The 19,714-nt window shown below is 48.2% G+C and overlaps 1 protein-coding gene across 2 annotated transcripts in view; it reads right to left on the reverse strand.

Moving 5' to 3' along the window:
- CORIN (corin, serine peptidase) overlaps positions 1–19,714 on the reverse strand; it is a 179,658-nt gene that overhangs the window by 128,335 nt on the left and 31,609 nt on the right. For both annotated transcript variants that reach the window (XM_064149223.1, XM_064149224.1), the window contains one exon: positions 560–770. In XM_064149223.1, the coding sequence (XP_064005293.1) occupies positions 560–770 (211 nt within the window). The remainder of the gene's footprint in view (positions 1–559; positions 771–19,714) is intronic.

Genomic DNA, 19,714 nt, shown 5'->3' on the forward strand with positions numbered 1-19,714 from the left:
CTCTTCTCTCAGGTGGCCAGCACCAGAACAAGAGGACACAGCCTCAGGCTGTGCCAGGGGAAATTTAGGCTGGAGGTGAGGAGAAAGTTCTTCCCTGAGAGAGTCATTGGACACTGGAATGGGCTGCCCGGGGAGGTGGTGGAGTCGCCGTCCCTGGAGCTGTTCAAGGCAGGATTGGATGTGGCACTTGGTGCCATGGTCTGGCCTTGAGCTCTGTGGGAAAGGGTTGGACTTGATGATCTGTGAGGTCTCTTCCAACCTTGGTGATACTGTGAGACTGTATATGCTTGTATATTTGTGCCAGCTGCAAACATAGCTCCATTCCTTAACTTCCAGCCAGCTGAGTTAGCCTGGTGAACTCACTGGGGGGAGGGAAGGGTGGGAAACTCCTAAACTGCCACACTTAGCATGGCAGAAATGCTGTGAACAGCTTTGAGAGACAAGAATATCACAGCGAGGAGGTCACAAGCTTCAGTCAGGATTTTCCCTTGCCTGGTTAGGCAGAGAGCATTTTACCACGAGTGGCTTTCAGCCCTGTCTGATTTTCATTCCCAAATACCTGTCATCACCGTCACTGATGCATTCAGGAAGAGCAAGGCTACAGCCAAACAGCATGATGTGTTGATAGCAGCTGAGACGATTGAGATAGCTGAAGAACTTCAGGAACTTTTCCATTTCAATGCTTTTGACAATGGAAAGAACTGAAGTTAGAGTGGTGTAGTTATATGGCAGCATTTGGCACTGGCTGTTGGTGATAGTTATGCAGGCACCTGTGGAATCAAAACAGGGGATTTAGAACAAAAGTATCACCACTGGAGAGTTGGTTCACATCATACATTGAATTCACTCATGTGCATGTAATATAGAGGCAATGTCAGCACCTCAGGGATAAGATGATACCCCATAATGTTAGCAGAATCATAGAATCAAGCAGGCTGGAAGAGACCTCCAAGATCATCCAGGCCAACCTAGCACCCAGCCCTGCCCAACCAACCAGACCATGGCACTAAGTGCCCCAGCCAGGCTTGGCTTCAACACCTCCAGGCACGGCCACTCCACCACCTCCCTGGGCAGCCCATTCCAATGCCAATCACTCTCTCTGCCAGCAACTTCCTCCTAACATCCAGCCTAGACATCACATGGCACAACTTGAAACTGTCTCCCCTTCTTCTGGTGCTGGCTGCCTGGCAGCAGAGCCCAACCCCACCTGGCTACAGCCTCCCCTCAGGTAGTTGCAGACAGCAATGAGCTCTGCCCTGAGCCTCCTCTGCTGCAGGCTGCACACCCCCAGCTCCCTCAGCCTCTCCTCATAGGGCTGTGCTCCAGGCCCCTCCCCAGCCTTGCTGCCCTTCTCTGGACACCTTCCACTACCTCAACATCTCTCTTGAATTCAGGAGCCCAGAACTGGACACAGCACTCAAGGTGTAGTCTGAGCAGTGCTGAGTACAGGGGCAGAAGAACCTCCCTTATCCTACTGACCACACTGCTCCTGACCCAGGCCAGTATGATATTGGCTCTCCTGCCCACCTGGGCACACTGCTGGCTCATGTTCCAAAGTATGCAAAGCATAACTGAATGCTCAAAGAGGAAAATATGCAGCCTGACTTTCACATCCCAGGGTCAAATTTGCTGATATTTCAATTACAAAAACAAACAAACAAACAAAAAAATCACTTTAATCAGAGCAATTTTTACATCCCAATCTATAAATAGCTTATGGGAAATGAAAGGCTGCTCAACTTGGAGTAGCAATCACCACCCACTTCGTTGCACAACTCAGGCACACTCTCAGTAGCAAGCCTGCACAGTAGCAGCCCCTAAATTCCCTGGTAGCACCTCAGGAAACCCAAGCAGAAATGGTAATGTTTTGCTGGCTCATCTTTGATCCTAAAATCACAGAATGTTAGGGGTTGGAAAGGAACTCCAAAGCTCATCCAGTCCAACCTCCCTTCCAGAGCAGGATCACCAAGGGCAGGTCACACAGGAATGCATCCAGGTGAGTTTTCAAAGTCCCCAGAGAAGGAGACTCCAGCTAAAATCTCTTGCTGTGTGGTGTCTCAAATTTGGTGGGAGAAAGGTATTTGAGGATTTTCTTTCACAGAATCACAGAAAAATTCAGGTTGGCAAAGCCCTTCAGGATCACCAAGGCCAACCTAAAATCCTACTCTACAACATTCACCTTAAACCATACCCCTAAGCACCACACCCAAATGACCTTTAAACACATCCTGGGTGAATGATTCCACCAATTCCCTGGGCAGCTCAGTCCAGTCCCTGACCACTCTTGATGGGAAAAGGCTTTTTCACTCTCTCCATGAAAAATGTTTTTCCTAATGTCCAATCTAAACCTCCCCAGCCTCAGCCTGAGGCCATTCCCTCTTCTTCTGTCTCCAATTCCCTGTTAGAAGAGCCCAGCAGCAGCCTCTCCACAACTTCCCTTCAGGTAGCTGTAGACAGCAATGAGATCTCCTCCCAGCCTCCTCTTTTTCAAACTAAACATCTCCAGCTCCCTCAGTCACTTTGTTTCTCACCATCCAAATCTACTGTTAATTCACAGACTGGGGGGAATGCAGCAAAGGTGGAGATGGGGAGGTTCAGAGTGGAGGTGAGGAGGAAGATGCTCAGCATGAGAGTGGTGAGAGGCTGGCATGGGTTGCCCAGGGAGGTGGTTGAGGCCCCATGGCTGGAGATGTTTAAGGCCAGGCTGGATGAGGCTGTGTGCAGCCAGCTCTAGGGTAGGGTGTCCCTGGGCATGGCAGGGGGTTGGAACTGGCTGCTCCTTGTGGTTCCTTCCAACCCTGACTGATTCTATGATTCTATACTGACTGGCTATAAACTGAACTCATATTCCTGAAGTCAAGCCTGGTTTGTGCCTGACAGCATGTGGTAAGCAACATACCTGACTTTATTCAACTCAGGAGATCTTTCATTGTCCTATTAAGGGAGGGAATGAGGCAAGAACTGGGTGGATGCCTGCCAGCCCACCAAGGGCAACCCACCCTAGTCTAATGAACACATCCTCTCCTTTCAAAACTCAAGGAACATGAAAGAAAACACTGCACCAGTTCTACAGAGACTTCATTTCCACTCCTGCATTGTTGCACTGCCCTGATAAATCTCTGCTTTAGCCAGCCCAGATCTCACTTGTCCATGTCAGGACTGGACAGTTTGTGTGTGTATCTCACTGCATGAAGGTGCCAGTGCCTGGGATGATAAACCCCATGACAACCAAGCAGACCTCCAACAGACCCAAAGTCACATGGAAATATTTCAGTGCAGTCAGGAGAGGAAGAGAAAGGAGCAAGGAGAAATTGTAGGTCACTTTGCTGTATAGAAGAGAGAGACCAAACTATCCTCTGGATAGTTCCTACTGCAGTATAAAATCCCAAAGGAATTAGCTCCTTTGGATAATTCCCACTGCAGTATAAAATCCCAAAGGCATTAGCTCCTTTGGATAATTCCCACTGCATCATAAAATCCCAAAGGAATTAGCTCCTTTGGATAATTCCCACTGCAGTATAAAATCCCAAAGGGATTAGCTCCTTCGGATAGCTTCTACTGCAGCATAAAATCCCAAAGGAATTAGCTCCTCTGGATAATTCCCACTGCAGCATAAAATCACAAAGGAATTAGGTCCTGTAGATAGCTCCTACTACAGCATAAAATCCCAAATGAATTTGCTCCTCTGGATAATTCCCACTGCAGCATAAAATCCCAAAGGAATTAGCTCCTTTGCATAGTTCCCACTGCAGTATAAAATCCCAAAGGAATTAGCTCCTTTGCATAGTTCCCACTGCAGCATAAAATCCCAAAGGAATTAGCTCCTTTGGATAGCTTCTACTGCAGCATAAAATCCCAAAGGAATTAGGTCCTGCAGATAGTTCCTACTACAGCATAAAATCCCAAATGAATTTGCTCCTCTGGATAATTCCCACTGCATCATAAAATCCCAAAGGGATTAGCTCCTTTGGATAGTTCCCACTGCAGCATAAAATCCCAAAGGAATTAGCTCCTTTGGATAGTTCCCACTGCAGCATAAAATCCCAAAGGAATTAGCTCCTTTGGATAGTTCCCACTGCAGCATAAAATCCCAAAGGAATTAGCTCCTCTGGATAATTCCCACTGCATCATAAAATCCCAAAGGAATTAGCTCCTCTGGATAGCTTCTACTGCAGTATAAAATCCCAAGGAGTTTCTTTGCCACGCTGACACTGGTTGTAAGAATATAAATCCGAGGAAGGCATAACACAGAGAGAAAACCAAACTCAAGCTGTGGTTGGAAACAGCTCTAGGAACATAATCCTAAATCCTCAATTCTTCTCAAGCCTGACCAGCATCTCTGTACCGAAGGACACAGCACAAATGCTACAGGGTTCTGCACACTAAGGACTGCGTTGGCTATTGTGCAGCTCTTTGCATCAGGAGAGGCTTTGAAATCAACACAGAAACTTCCCAGAGAGCTTGGCCATGCTGCTCCTATTACACCAGTCAAAGAAAGTCATCTTTTTCAGGTTGGATCTCATTCCCTTGGCTTTGTTTTTAAATCACTTTTTAACCATTATGATTATTTTCCCTAGCATTTCCCCTTCAGGACTCCTAAAAACGTTCATCTTTCAGACATCTGTCCTAAATTTGCCATGGTAAAGACAAGAGACAAAGAATGCATTTCATTTCTTCGACAATCTCAAGCTCTTCTGTGTATGAATGACTCTTGCCATCTGCTGGAAACCCCCTGCTGTCCTCTCCCCAGAATCTCTCCCGGTCTGGATGCAGTGGAAATCACTCTTTACACAACCTAACCTCCTCTGTAGTTACATTTCCTTCCATGCTCCATTTTTCCCTTCCCTTCCCTTTCTGTGGGACAATGTCAGCTTCATTCAGTAATTGCTACAATCTCATACTGTCAGCAGAGCTCTTACCTTCAGGTAGAGTCTGCACACTTTCTCCCCTGCTCAAGCTCTTCCCTCCAGGCAGACACTGCACACTTTCTCCCCTGCTCAAGCTCTTACCTTCAGGCAGACACTGCACACTTTCTCCCCTGCTCAAGCTCTTACCTTCAGGTAGAGTCTGCACACTTTCTCCCCTGCTCAAGCTCTTACCTTCAGGCAGACACTGCACACTTTCTCCCCTGCTCAAGCTCTTCCCTCCAGGCAGACACTGCACACTTTCTCCCCTGCTCAAGCTCTTCCCTCCAGGCAGACACTGCACACTTTCTCCCCTGCTCAAGCTCTTCCCTCCAGGCAGACACTGCACACTTTCTCCCCTGCTCAAGCTCTTCCCTCCAGGCAGACACTGCACACTTTCTCCCCTGCTCAAGCTCTTTCCTCCAGGCAGACACTGCACACTTTCTCCCCTGCTCAAGCTCTTCCCTCCAGGCAGACACTGCACACTTTCTCCCCTGCTCAAGCTCTTCCCTCCAGGCAGACACTGCACACTTTCTCCCCTGCTCAAGCTCTTACCTTCAGGCAGACACTGCACACTTTCTCCCCTGCTCAAGCTCTTCCCTCCAGGCAGACACTGCACACTTTCTCCCCTGCTCAAGCTCTTCCCTCCAGGCAGACACTGCACACTTTCTCCCCTGCTCAAGCACACCAATCATTACCTGCAGTGAGTGCATACTAACTTTCCATGAGGAGTGCAATTTACCCTTCAACACATCCCACCTTGCTTGCATCTCTTTGTTGTTTTCTTCCAGCTGGAATTCACCTTGCACTTAAAGGCTTATGGTTTAGATTAAATCAATCAATAAATCTATGTGAAATTGTTTACACAAGGATTTTAAGAGGATTTCACAGAATCAGTCAGGGATTCTGACTAAATTTAGCACTGTGCTCCAATCCTGATAAGAAAGTGCTTAAAACTCTTCAGATCTCTGCATGTGAGGCAGGTGGGCACAGAATGAATGGAGAGTTCTTTCAGCAGCTCCCATTCCAATCAATAGAGGAGATAAATGCCAACTGCATTTTGAAAAGCATTGACCTTTGTCTACTGGAAATTTCAGTCCTGAGGTATGGGCAGCTTCTTTGCTTAGAGTAGCTTTTAAACATGTGCTGAACAGGGATGAATGTAACATATGCTCCAAGTGTTGTTCTGAGTAGCTGCCCCTGCTTTTTAAATGTGCCACTCTCTTGACCACTGTAGCTGCTTATGATTTAATGTGAGCCAAGACACTGTGGCCAGTAGGACAAGGGAGGTTATTCTGCCCCTGTGCTCAGCACTGCTCAGGCCACACCTTGAATGCTGTGTCCAGTTCTGAGCTCCTCAATTCAAGAAAGATGCTGAGGTGCTGGAAGGTGTCCAGAGAAGGGCAACAAAGCTGGTGAGGGGCCTGGAACACAAACCCTATGAGGAGAGGCTGAGGGAGCTGGGGGTGTGCATCCTGCAGCAGAGGAGGCTCAGAGGTGATCTGAAGGGACATTGTAGCCAGGTGGGGTTGGACTCTTCTCCCAGGCAACCAGCAATAGAACAAGGGGACACAGTCTCAAGTTGTGCCAGGGTAGGTCTAGGCTGGATGTTAGGAGGAAGTTGTTGTCAGAGAGTGATTGGCATTGGAATGGGCTGCCCAGGGAGGTGGTGGAGGCACTGTCCCTGGATGTGTTGAAGCAAAGCCTGGATGAGGCACTTAGTGCCATGGTCTGGTTGATTGGATAGGGCTGGGTGCTAGGTTGGACTGGCTGAGCTTGGAGGTCTCTTCCAACCTGGTTCATTCTATGATTCTATGATCATTGCATTGGAAATGTAAAAAGCTTGCTGTGAATGAAGCAGCTCCTGAATTTTTCATGACATGGAAGGTGGCATGTAAGAAACTGAAGTAACACAATGAATGAAAAGCAGCTGAACACCATTTACTCCTCTCTTTGGTTCCCTACAACTGCAGGTATTCCTTTTGTATCTATTGAGGTGCATTGGCACAAAATCAAAATGGTATTTCAAGCTTCCACTCAAGCTGAAAAATGAACACCATGTCCATAATGTGGGACATCTGCCTTTGATTAGCTCAAAACTGCTGTTAGGAGAACTGACACAGCTCACTGCTGCCACTGTATTAAATAAGCCAAGTATTTTAAGATATCTGGAGAGGAGCAATTTTAAGAGGGATTCTATGCTAAAGAAATAATGAAGTTGAAATCATGGAGTTTTGGAATCAAGCAGGTTGGAAGAGACCTCCAAGCTCAGCCAGGCCAACCTAGCACCCAGCCCTAGACAATCAACCAGACCACAGCACCAAGTGCCTCATCCAGGCTTTGCTTCAACACCTCCAGGGACAGCCACTCCACCACCTCCCTGGGCAGCCCATTCCAATGCCAATCACTCTCTCTGACAACAACTTCCTAACATCCAGCCTAGACCTCCCCTGGCACAGCTTGAGACTCTGCCCCCTTGTTCTATTGCCTGGCAGCAGAGCCCAACCCCACCTGGCTACAGCCTCCCTGCAGGCTGCTGCAGACAGCAATGAGCTCTGCCCTGAGCCTCCTCTGCTGCAGGCTGCACACCCCCAGCTCCCTCAGCCTCTCCTCACAGGGCTCTGCTCCAGGCCCCTCCCCAGCCTTGCTGCCCTTCTCCAAACACCTTCCAGCACCTCAACAGCTCTCTGCAATTCAGGAGCCCAGAACTGGACACAGCACTCCAGGGCTGGCCTGAGCAGTGCTGAGCACAGAGGCAGAATAACCTCTCTTGTCCTGCTGCCCACACTGCTCCTGAGCCAGCCCAGAATGCCATTGGCTCTGTTGCCCACCTGGGCACTGCTGCCTCACCTTCAGCTACTATCTATCAGCACACCCAGGTCCCTTTCTTCCTGGCTGCTCTCCAGCTTATTTTGTAAGAATCTCATGACTCAGGGCTTTAGAGGCTTAATTAACTACTGCTGTGTAACCAACACACTCAGTGCTACCCAGGGAGGTGGTGGAGTCACCCACCCTGGATGTGTCTAAGAGTGGTTTGGATGTGGTGCTCAGGGATGTGGTTTAAGGTGAACCTTGTGGAGCAGGATTATAGTTTGGACTTGATGAACCTGAGGGGCTTTGCCAAGCTGGATGTTTCTGTGATTTCATGTGATTCTGTGCTTCCATCCTGATCTACAGCAAACCAAGGATGTAAATAGGAGGGCAAAGTAATACAGTCAAGAAATGCTTTCTTATCAAGTATCTTCGTAATAAAGGCCACAACCAAAGCACTCAGTGCTTCCACTCTGATCTACAGCAAGCCAAGGATGTAAATAATAGGGCAAATAACACAAATACAGCCAAGAATTGCTTTCTTAGAGCAGAAGGTTAAGTATCATCATAATAAAGACCACAATCAATGCACTCAGTGCTCCCACCCTCATCTACAGCAAGTCAAGGTTGTAAATAATAGGGCAAATAACACAACACAGTCAAGAATTGCTTTCTTAGAGCAGAAGGTTAAGTATCATCATAATAAAGACCACAATCAATGCACTCAGTGCTCCCACCCTCATCTACAGCAAGTCAAGGTTGTAAATAATAGGGCAAATAACACAACACAGTCAAGAATTGCTTTCTTAGAGCAGAAGATCAAGTATCTTCATAATAAAGACCACAATTAATGCACTCAGTGCTCCCATCGTCATCTACAGCAAGCCAAGGATGTAAAATAATAGGGCAAAGAACACAAATACATTCAAGAAGTGTTTTCTTAGAGAAGTTCAAGTATGTTCATAACAAAGACCACAACCAAAGCACTCAGTGCTTCCACCCTGATCTCCAGTAAGCCAAGGATGTAAATAATAGGGCAAAGAACACAAATACACTCAAGAATTGCTTTCTTAGAGCAGAAGTTCCAGTATCTTCATAATAAAGGCCACAACCAAAGCACTCAGTGCTTCCACCCTCATCTCCAGCAAGCCAAGGATGTAAATAATAGGGCAAAGAACACAAATACACTCAAGAATTGCTTTCTTAGAGCAGAAGTTCTAGTATCTTCATAATAAAGGCCACAACCAAAGCACTCAGTGCTTCCACCCTCATCTACAGCAAGCCAAGGATGTAAATAATAGGGCAAATAACACAACACAGGGGCAAGAAATGTTTTCTTAGAGCAGAAGTTCAAGTATCATCATAATAAAGGCCACAACCAAAGCACTCAGTGCTTCCACCCTCATCTACAGCAAGCCAAGGATGCAAATAATAGGGCAAAGAACACAACACAGGGGCAAGAAATGTTTTCTTAGAGCAGAAGTTCAAGCATGCTCCTCACAAAGGCCACATCTTTGCAGATTATCACACACACCTCATTTCCCTCCAGCTGTTGTTCCTTGTGGCCAACTGTAATTTCATAACATCCCCAAAGTAGTTACAGCAGTTGCCCTTTTTTTGTTTCCCCCTTGCTAAAACAATGTGCTGGGGAATTCTGTCACCCTGATGGTTGACTTTTAGAATCCCTTCCCAGGCAGTTACCAAATAGCCCAAAGGTTTCTTTGCTGATTTAGCCCAAGTAACAGTTTCCAGTGGCTTACAAATGAAAGCAGCTAAAGCAATCCTTTATTATATAGTCACTTTCTTAAGAAGTGGCATGAAAAGCTGCAGTTTGTAGAGACAGATACTTATTTAGGAGTAAATCATTCTACAGCTAGCTTTCTCTAACCCCATGCTAACTACTACCACACACAAGTTACTTGCCAAAAGAAGACACAAAATGAGTGTCCAGTTGGGGAGTTGTTCAGTTTGTTGCTGTCTCCCACTTAGATCTGCTCTCTGCTAAAGAAATGCTGAAACTGCAGGGCACAATCAAGTCAGAGGGGCAAATTCTCCCCATCTTGAGTTATTATGGGGATGATATTTGCCACTCTGATGTGCAAGTCATTAGAAATGACTGAGTTGCTCTATCACAATCAAGTCAGAGGGCCAAATTCTCCCCATCTTGAGCTATTATGGGGATGATATTTGCCACTCTGATGTGCAAGTCAATAGAAGCCACTGAGTTGTTTTATCACAATCAAGTCAGAGGGGCAAATTCTCCCCATCTTGAGCTATTATGGGGATGATATTTGCCACTCTGATGTGCAAGTCAATAGAAGCCACTGAGTTGCTTTATCACAATCAAGTCAGAGGGGCAAATTCTCCCCATCTTGAGCTATTATGGGGATGATATTTGCCACTCTGATGTGCAAGTCAATAGAAGTCACTGAGTTGCTTTATCACAATCAAGTCAGAGGGGCAAATTCTCCCCATCTTGAGTTATTATGGGGATGGTATTTGCCACTCTGATGAGAAGTCAATAGAAGTCACTGAGTTGCTTTATCACAATCAAGTCAGAGGGGCAAATTCTCCCCATCTTGAGCTATTATGGGGATGATATTTGCCACTGTGATGAGCAAGTCATTAGAAATGACTGAGTTGCTCTATCACAATCAAGTCAGAGGGCAAATTTTCCCCATCTTGGGTTGTTATGGTGATCATATTGTTCATGCTAATGAGGAAGTCAGCAGAGATGACTGAGTTGCTCTATCATAATCAAGTCAGAGGGCAAATTCTCCCCATTTTGGGTTGTTATGGTGATCATATTGGTCACCCTGATGAGCAAGTCAGTAGACTGTGATAGAGCAACTCAGTCATCTCAAGTCAGAGGGGTACATTCTCCCCATATGGTGATGACATTGGTCACTTTGATGAGCAAGTCAACACAAATGACTGAGTTGCTCTATCACAATCACATCAGAGAGCAAATTCTCCCCATCTTGGGTTGTTATGGTGATGATATTGGTCACCCTGGTGAGCAAGTCAATACAAATGACTGAGTTGCTCTATCACAATCACATCAGAGAGCAAATTCTCCCCATCTTGGGTTGTTATGGTGATGACATTGGTCACTTTGATGAGCAAGTCAATACAAATGACTGAGTTGCTCTATCACAATCACATCAGAGAGCAAATTCTCCCCATCTTGGGTTGTTATGGTGATGATATTGGTCACTCTGATGAGCAAGTCAATAGAAATGAGGCTGAAAAAAGTGTTATGGAACTATATGAGATTGCTTAGAACCTTCAGTGACAGATTGTGTGGTCCTGCTCTGATGGAGGGGTTGGACTCAATGATCTCCTCGGGTCCCTTCCAACCCCTAACATCCTGTGAACCTTAACCATGGTTCATGACCTGTCTGTTTTGACTGCTGATACTCCAGATCTCTGAAACCCAAATACTCACCAACCTATCCCCACACTACACATCCTTCCTGCTCTGATGTAGCTCTGTGGCTAAACTGCCCCTTTTAGAACGCGGCCAAAGGGTTAGGTCATTTACCATACAAACCCACGATGATTTGTCAAAAGACTTGCAGAATTTACTTCTAGCACACTGATTTTGTTATGTCAGATGTCACAACAACAAGAGAATGCTCTTGCAACACTTGAAAACAAAGTCCTGTCAGCAAGTTCTCACGTTGGAACAGGCTTACCCCGAGAGACTCCTCTCCATAGAGAGGACCCACATGGAAGCTGCTCTGAAAGTACTGCAGCCAGTGGGAGGAACCCCAGGCTGGGGCAGGGCAAAAACCAGCAGATTATGAAGAGGAAGAAACAGCAGAGAAGAACTGTTGAGGACTGAGCATAACTCTTATTCCCCATCCTAATTATGCCACTTGCAGTAAGAAATAGAGAGGTTGGGAACGGGATGAAGTTGACCCTGGGAAGAAGGGCAGGGTGGGAGAAAGGTGGCTTAGTCTTGGCATTTGTTTCTCACCATCCCAAATTCTATTGTTATTTGGCAATATATTCAATTAATCCTCCCCAGGTTAAGTCTGGTTTGCCTGTGACAGTAATTGGTAAGTGACCTCTCTGACTTGAGCACAGCTCATGAGCTTTTCCATCTTATTTTCTCTCTCTGTCCTCTTGAGGAAGGGCTATGAGAGAGCAGCTGAGTGGGCATCTGGCACCCAGCTGTCAATCCACAACAGCATCATGCAGTTAGTTAAGTACCTGCTTTGAGAAGAAGAGGATTTCTGTCATGATAGACCCTAAGTTAAGCAGAATTAACATGTAAAACTACTCATGGCCCAGTCATTGCATATAAAGACAGCAAAAAGAGCTAGGAAACTTGGAGGATCATTTTGGTCACTGGTAGGTAAGGAAATTGAATGGATTTGAGCCTGACCTAGGGTAGAGTGTCCCTGGGCATGACAGGTGTCCAGAGAAGAGCAACAAAGCTGGTGAAAGGCCTGGAACACAAACCCTGTGAGGAGAGGCTGAGGGAGCTGGGGGTGTGCAGCCTGCAGCAGAGGAGGCTCAGGGCAGAGCTCATTGCTGCCTGCAGCTGCCTGAAGGGAGGCTGTAGCCAGGTGGGGTTGGGCTCTGCTGCCAGGCAAGCAGCAACAGAACAAGGGGACACAGTCTCAAGCTGTGCCAGGACAGGTCTAGGCTGGATGTTAGGAGGAAGTTGTTGTCAGAGAGAGTGATTGGCATTGGAATGGGCTGCCCAGGGAGGTGGTGGAGTCGCCATCCCTGGAGGTGTTGAAGCAAAGCCTGGCTGGGGCACTTAGTGCCATGGTCTGGTTGGTTGGGCAGGGCTGGGTGCTAGGTTGTGCTGGCTGAGCTTGGAGCTCTCTTCCAACCTGCTTGATTCTGTGAGTCTATGAACTATGGTTCTTTGTTGTCCCTTCCAGCTCTGGCTGATTCTATAAATTCTCTGTGTCTGTACTGAAGAATAGAGAAGCCTTCATGAATATGAAATAAGGGCACAGAAAATGACAGAAGGTGGTGGCTCATCCTGTTTGTATACAGAATGTACATCAATCAAGGGCTGGAACACTTCAAAATCACAGAATCAATGTTAGGGGTTAGAAGGGACCTCCAAAGCTCATCTGGGGTTAGAAGGGACCTCCAAAGCTCATCCAGTGCAACCCCCCTGCCAGAGCAAGATCACCTAGAGAAGATCACACAGGAACACACCCAGGTGAGCTTTGAATATATCCAAAGAGGGAGACTCCACAACTTCCCTGGGCAGCCTGTGCCAGTGTTCTGGCACCCTCACAGTGAAAACATTTTCCCTCATGCTTCCATGGAACTTCCTATGCCTCAGCTCCCACCCACTGCCTCTTGTCCTGCCTTTGGACATCATAGAGCAGAACCAGCTTCCACCCTCTTGCCTCTCACTCTTTACTTATTTACCAGCATGAATGAGGTCAGCCCTCAGGCTCCTCTTCTCCAAGCAGCAGAGCCCCAGTTCCCTTAGGCTCTGCTTAAAAAAGGTCTTTAAAGCTACTAGGTTAGTAAGATCTTCTGCTCAAAATGAAGCAGCTCCCTTTTAAAACTGCTGGGAGAAAACTCCATTTCCTATTTCTGTGTTAAGTTTGGGTTGTTAAATAACTCTGTTTGCTGGACTTCAGCAAACTTAGAATCTTAGAATCAAGCAGGTTGGAAGAGAGCTCCAAACTCAGCCAGCCCAACCTAGCACCCAGCCCTGCCCAACCAACCAGACCATGGCACTAAGTGCCCCAGCCAGGCTTGGCTGCAACACCTCCAGCCACGGCCACTCCACCACCTCCCTGGGCAGCCCATTCCAATGCCAATCACTCTCTCTGCCAACAACTTCCTCCTAACATCCAGCCTAGACCTGCCCTGGCACAGCTTGAGGCTGTGTCCCCTTGTTCTGTGGCTGGGTGCCTGGGAGAAGAGACAAATCATAGAAAGGTTTAGGTTGGAAGGGACCTCAAAGATCATCCAGTTCCAACAGATCCAATTCCAAGAGACACCTCCTACTAGAACAAGTTGCTCAAGGCCTCATCCAACCTGGCCTTGAACACCTCTAGGGAGGGAGCAGCCATAACCTCCCTGGGCAACCTGTGCCCTCACTGTAAAGAACCCTTTCCTAACACCTGCTTTGAATTTCCCCTTTGCCAGTTTAAACTCATTACCCCTAATCCTGTCATTACAAGACCTTGTCAATAGTCACAGTCTCACAGTATCATCAGGGTTGGAAGAGACCTCACAGATCATCAAGTCCAACCCTTTACCACAGAGCTCAAGGCCAGACCATGGCACCAAGTGCCACATCCAGTCCTGCCTTGAACAGCTCCAGGGACTGCCCCAGGATTACGTTTTGCTGTTCCAGTTGGGGTTTGCCATGCTTTCCAGTTTCCTTTAGTTCTCTTTTTGAGTGCATTTGGAGTTGTTTCACTTTGAAGCTGCTGTCAACAAAAGGTGCCAGCCTATTTAACAGCTGCCTGCTCAGTAGATGCAGATGGCAGGTGTGGGATGTCCCTCCCCAGCCTTCCTGTAGCCTCTTTCAGGTACTGGAAAGCCACTCCAAGGTCTCCTCCAAGCCTTCTCTTCTCCAGGCTGCAGAGCCCCAACTCTCTCAGCCTGTCCTCAAAGACAATGGGAATGCTGCATGCTCTGTTGTAAAAGTGCAGTACTAGAAACAACTGCCAACAGCAAAGCCTCCCCTTTGTGCCAGGCTCTCTTGACAGCACCAAGATGTCCTTGAGGAGCTGACAAATGTTTCTGCCTCAAGAATGCTACCACAGGCATGTCTTTTGGCAAAGACTGCATCTGTGGCCAATGCAAGAGAAAAAAGTAGGCACAAACAGCAATATTTCCAGCACCAACAACCAAAAAGGATAGAAGAAGATGTGAAAAGAAAGTGGAAAACAAAAACTTCTCCTTGGCTAGAACTGAGAGCCTCTGCAGTGCACTGCCAGATGGAAGCAGGGATTAAGAAGCACTTAAATAAATGTACCAGGAGCTTTTAACTTAAGTAATTATGGGCATAAGTGACCCTGCAGGTTTCAGCAATCCTGTTTATCAGGAGCAATTTCCATGTGAAATCCAAGGGTTTGATCCCTTAAGGAAGGTTTAGGAGGAGTGGCTTTGTACAGCTTCCAAACAGCACAGACATAACCTCAGTTAGAATCAGAGAATCAAGCAGGTTGGAAGAGACCTCCAAGCTCATCCAGTCCAACCTAGCACCCAGCCCTATCCAGTCAACCAGACCATGGCACTAAGTGCCTCATCCAGGCTTTGCTTGAAGACCCCCAGGGATGGTGACTCCACCACCTCCCTGGGCAGCCCATTCCAATGCCAATCACTCTCTCTGTGAAGAACTTCTTCCTAACATCCAGCCTAGACCTCCCCTGGCACAACTTGAGACTGTGTCCCCTTGTTCTATTGCTGGTTACCTGGGAGAAGAGGCCACCCCCCACCTGGCTACAATGTCCCTTCAGGCAGCTGCAGACAGCAATGAGCTCTGCCCTGAGCCTCCTCTTCTCCAGGCTGCACACCCCCAGCTCCCTCAGCCTCTCCTCATAGGATTTGTGCTCCAGGCCCCTCACCAGCTTTGTTGCCCTTCTCTGGACATGTTCCAGCACCTCAACATCTCTCTTGAATTGAGGAGCCCAGAACTGGACACAGCACTCAAGGTGTGGCCTGAGCAGTGCTGAGTACAGGGGCAGAATAACCTCCCTTGTCCTACTGGCCACACTGCTCCTGAGCCAGCCCAGGATGCCATTGGCTCTGCTGCCCACCTGGGCACTGCTGCCTCATCTTCAGCTCCTCTCTCCCAGCACCCCCAGCTCCCTCTCTGCCTGGCTGCTCTCAGCCACTCTGGCCCCAGCCTGCAGTGCTGCTTGGGGTTGTTGTGGCCAAAGTGCAGAACCCTGCACTTGGCCTTGTTCAGTCTCATCCCATTGGCCTCTGCCCATCCATCCAGCCTGGCCAGGTCCCTCTGCAGGGCTCTCCTACCTCGAGAAGATCAGTATCAAATCTGTTGCACTTCCACCTGGGCAGGCATTTGACAACTTGATGCCTGGTGTGGGGCACAGTCACGTTTCAGTAAGAGCTACAGCAGCCCAAAGATGTAAGCAAGGTACTGCTCTAAGTGCCTAGCAGAAGGTCATGACTCTTCTTAGGGTCAACTGGCACTGGCAGAGAAGTATTTCACAAGACAATTGAATAGATGCAGTGGTGCAACACTGCTCCCCTCTCAACCACATCTGCTTGTCCTTGCCTTTTAAACAGTTCTGGTGCCAAGCCAGCCAAGAGCTAACTGTTCATCAAGGAGACAAGAAATGCCAGCACAGGAAAAAAGAAGCACAGCACTTCATGGCTCTGAGAAACAGACTGACACTTTCTCCTACTTCAAGAGAGACATGAGGATGAGCTCATTGCTGTCTACAACTACCTGAAGGGAGGCTGTAGCCAGGTGGGGTTGGGCTCTTCTGCCAGGCAACCAGCCACAGAAGAAGGGGACACAGTCTCAAGTTGTGCCAGAGGAGGTCTAAGCTGGATGTGAGGAGGAAGTTGTTGTCAGAGAGAGTGATTGGCATTGGAATGGGCTGCCCAGGGAGGTGGAGTTGTTATCCCTGGAGGTGCTGAAGCCAAGCCTGGCTGAGGCACTTAGTGCCATGGTCTGGTTGATTGGCCAGAGCTGGGTGTTAGGTTGGGCTGGATGAGCTTGGAAGCCTCTTTCAACCTGGTTAGAATCATAGAATCAACCAGGTTGATTGAGCCAAAGCTCAACAGGAGGAGAAACTTCTTTGCAGTGAGGGTGCCAAAGCCCTGGAGCAGGCTGCCCAGAGAGGTTGTGGAGTCTCCTTCTCTGGAGACTTTCCAAACCCACCTGGATGCATTCCTGTGTGAACTGCACTAGGGGATCCTGCTTTGTCAGGGGGATTGGACTGCATGATCTCTGGAGGTCCCTTTCAACCTCTCACGTTCTCAGCACCACTAACCTCTAAATGAAGCCCAGCTGACTTCTAATAGCATGTGTGGGGGAGAAGGAAAGAAGCTTTTGAACCCCAGACCCCAGCTGAAAACAGTTTGCTCTGCATTAAACTTCACTCAGCTAATAGATTATCCCATTTGAAAGGAATGAGTGACTCTCAACTCCCCCTTCTGCTCCCCAGGTACCAAAAGGAGAGGTGATAAGGCTACTGCCCACCTGCAGCAGAGGGGAAAAACAATTCATTATCTCCCAGGTCACAGAGAGGGGATTAGCCATGGGGGAAATAACTCACATTTCAGATCAGAGCTGAAGTGTTATCCTAAATTCTTTTCTCTTTAGGGCAATCTGCAGCAGCTGCTGCACAGTGGAACACCACCTCCACTCTCCACCAGGCACTTCTATTAATGCAATCAGACATTCTAACTCAGCCCTTCACCTGACCAAAGAACACTGCTGGACTTTGCATCAAGCCACTTCATTGTATTTTAGTGTTTTGGAGCCTCACCTCACCAAGGTGCTTCCAGATGCTGCCCCTTTTGTTTTTCCTTTGGCTGAGACACATACTTGCTGCTTTAATTCCCCTGGGCAGGCAGAGTTGAGAGCAGCTAAGCTCATTAACCAAAGCTGAGGCTAAACACCTACCCTCCATAAGGTATTGAGTTGCCCTGATCTGGTATTTTGGTTAGGCATTTCCTAATTACAGGATTTTTTTGGGGGGGAGGTGAAACTGGAGAGCATTCTGTAAGAACCTCCCATTAAAGAAACAAAAGGCACAAAAGGGAATTCATGTCAGGATTAGACCCATCAGTAGAGACTATTTTCCATGGCATATGGGGTCAGGCACGATTTTGTTAGTGTTTTGGAACAAGTGCATGGCTCTGCAAGGTGCACCCTGAACCATAGCCCCAAGCACCACATCCAAACCACCTTTAAGCACACCCAGGGTTGGGGACTCCACCACCTCCCTGGGAAGCTCATTCCATTGCCTGATTACTCTTGCTGGGCAAAAATGTTTCCCAATGTCCACTCTAAACCTACCCAGTGGCAGCTTGAAGCTGTTCCCTCTTGTTCTATCACTACCAGTGATAGAGACCAGCACCAACCTGTCCACAAGGTCCTTTCAGTAGCTGTAGACAGCAATGAGGTCTCCCATCAACCTCCTCTTTTTCACACTAATCATCCCCAGCTCCTTCAGTCACTCTTCACAGGATTTATTCTCCAAGCCCTTCCCCAGCTTTTTTGCCCTCCTCTGGCATCCATCCTAGACTCACTCTCAGCCTCCTGCAGGTGCCAGGCAAGTGGGGCTAAATCCAGTGTCACTTAGCCACTACCACAAGCTGCAGGAACCATTTCAAGCATCAATGAGCCTCGTTGCTGCTTCTAGGGCTGTGCTGAGGATCAGGTCTTGCACACTCAGCTTCTCACAGTGCTGCAGCCTGCTAGGGTGAGGGTGAGGTATGGCAGAAGATCAAGCTTGGCCAGGCTGCTCTAGGGTAGGGTGTCCCTGCCCATGGCAGAGGGGTTGGAACTAGATCATAGAATCATAGAATCAACCAGGTTGGAAGAGACCTCCAAGATCATCCTGTCCAACCTAGCACCCAGCCCTAACCAATCAACCAGACCATGGCACTAAGTGCCTCATCCAGGCTTTGCTTGAAGACCCCCAGGGACGGTGCCTCCACCACCTCCCTGAGCAGCCCATTCCAATGCCAATCACTCCCTCTGTGAAGAACTTCTTCCTAACATCCAGCCTAGACCTACCCTGGCACAACTTGAGACTGTGTCCCCTTGTTCTATTGCTGGTTGCCTGGGAGAAGAGGCCACCCCCCACCTGGCTACAATGCCCCTTCAGGTAGATGATCCTTGTGGTCCCTTCCAACCCTGATTCTATGCTTCTACCTTACTTTTCACATGAGGGTCTGAAGGCTGCCACAGTTCTCCACTGAGCCTTTTTGTAGTGGCAGAAGGGTTGCTAGGCTGACTGCTAGGAGAGAAGCATGAGAGGCTTGGCACAGAAGTAAAAGACATAAACTTCAGGGAGAGGAAGAAAGTTAGGTACTAATAGCTCTTGTCCCAGTGTGTATTCCATTAGTTTACAGGATGATTTTCTAGGAAGCACTCCCTCCTTTTGTGTCTCCCCAGGTCAGCAGCATTACAAACCAGCTTCACTTGAAACTAAAGCATCTCAGCACGAGGGTGATAGGGCCAGGAGGATGCTCAGAGGCTGCAGCAGCTCTGCTGTGAGCACAGACTGAAAGAGTTGGGGCTGTGCAGGCTGGAGCAGAGGAGGCTCCCAGGTGACCTTCTTGTGGCCTTCCAGCATCTGAAGGGGGCTCCAAAAAAGCTGGGGAGGGACTTTTGAGGCTGTGAGGGAGTGACAGGACTGGGGGGAATGGAGCAAAGCTGGAGGTGGGGAGATTCAGAGTTCATCATGAGAGTGGTGAGAGCCTGGACTGGGTTGCCCAGGGAGGTGGTTGAAGCCCCATTCCTGGAGGTGTTTAAGGGCAGGCTGGCTGAGACAGGAACTGTTTCAGACACCACTGAGCCTCGTTGCTGCTTCTAGGGCTGTGCTGAGGAACAGGTCTTGCACTCTCAGCTTCTCACAGTGCTGCAGCCTGCTAGGGTGAGGGTGAGGTATGGCAGAAGATCAAGCTTGGCCAGGCTGCTCTAGGGTAGGGTGTCCCTGCCCATGGCAGGGGGGTTGGAACTAGATGACCCTTGTGGTCCCTTCCAACCCTGACTGATTCTATGATTCAAGATCAACCCTGGTCAACCTCCCACTTTAATGCAGCCTACTTCCCACTAACTGCAGCCTACTTCTGCTTCAAAGAAGGGGAGAGGGGTGTGGGAGAGGAGTACCAAAATAGAATTGTACTGATAGTTATCTTGGAAAAACATCCTTTAGGACAACCACCATTTAGCATGTGGTTCTTTTTCTGTTAAGCACTGCTTTGCAGCTGAACAGAATATTACTGCAGAGACCTCTACATCCCACAAGCACACACCCCTGAAGCCAGGAGTTCACCTAAGACTCCCCTCC

This window comes from Pogoniulus pusillus, chromosome 9 (genome assembly GCF_015220805.1).
Source record: "Pogoniulus pusillus isolate bPogPus1 chromosome 9, bPogPus1.pri, whole genome shotgun sequence".
Taxonomy (NCBI): domain Eukaryota; kingdom Metazoa; phylum Chordata; class Aves; order Piciformes; family Lybiidae; genus Pogoniulus; species Pogoniulus pusillus.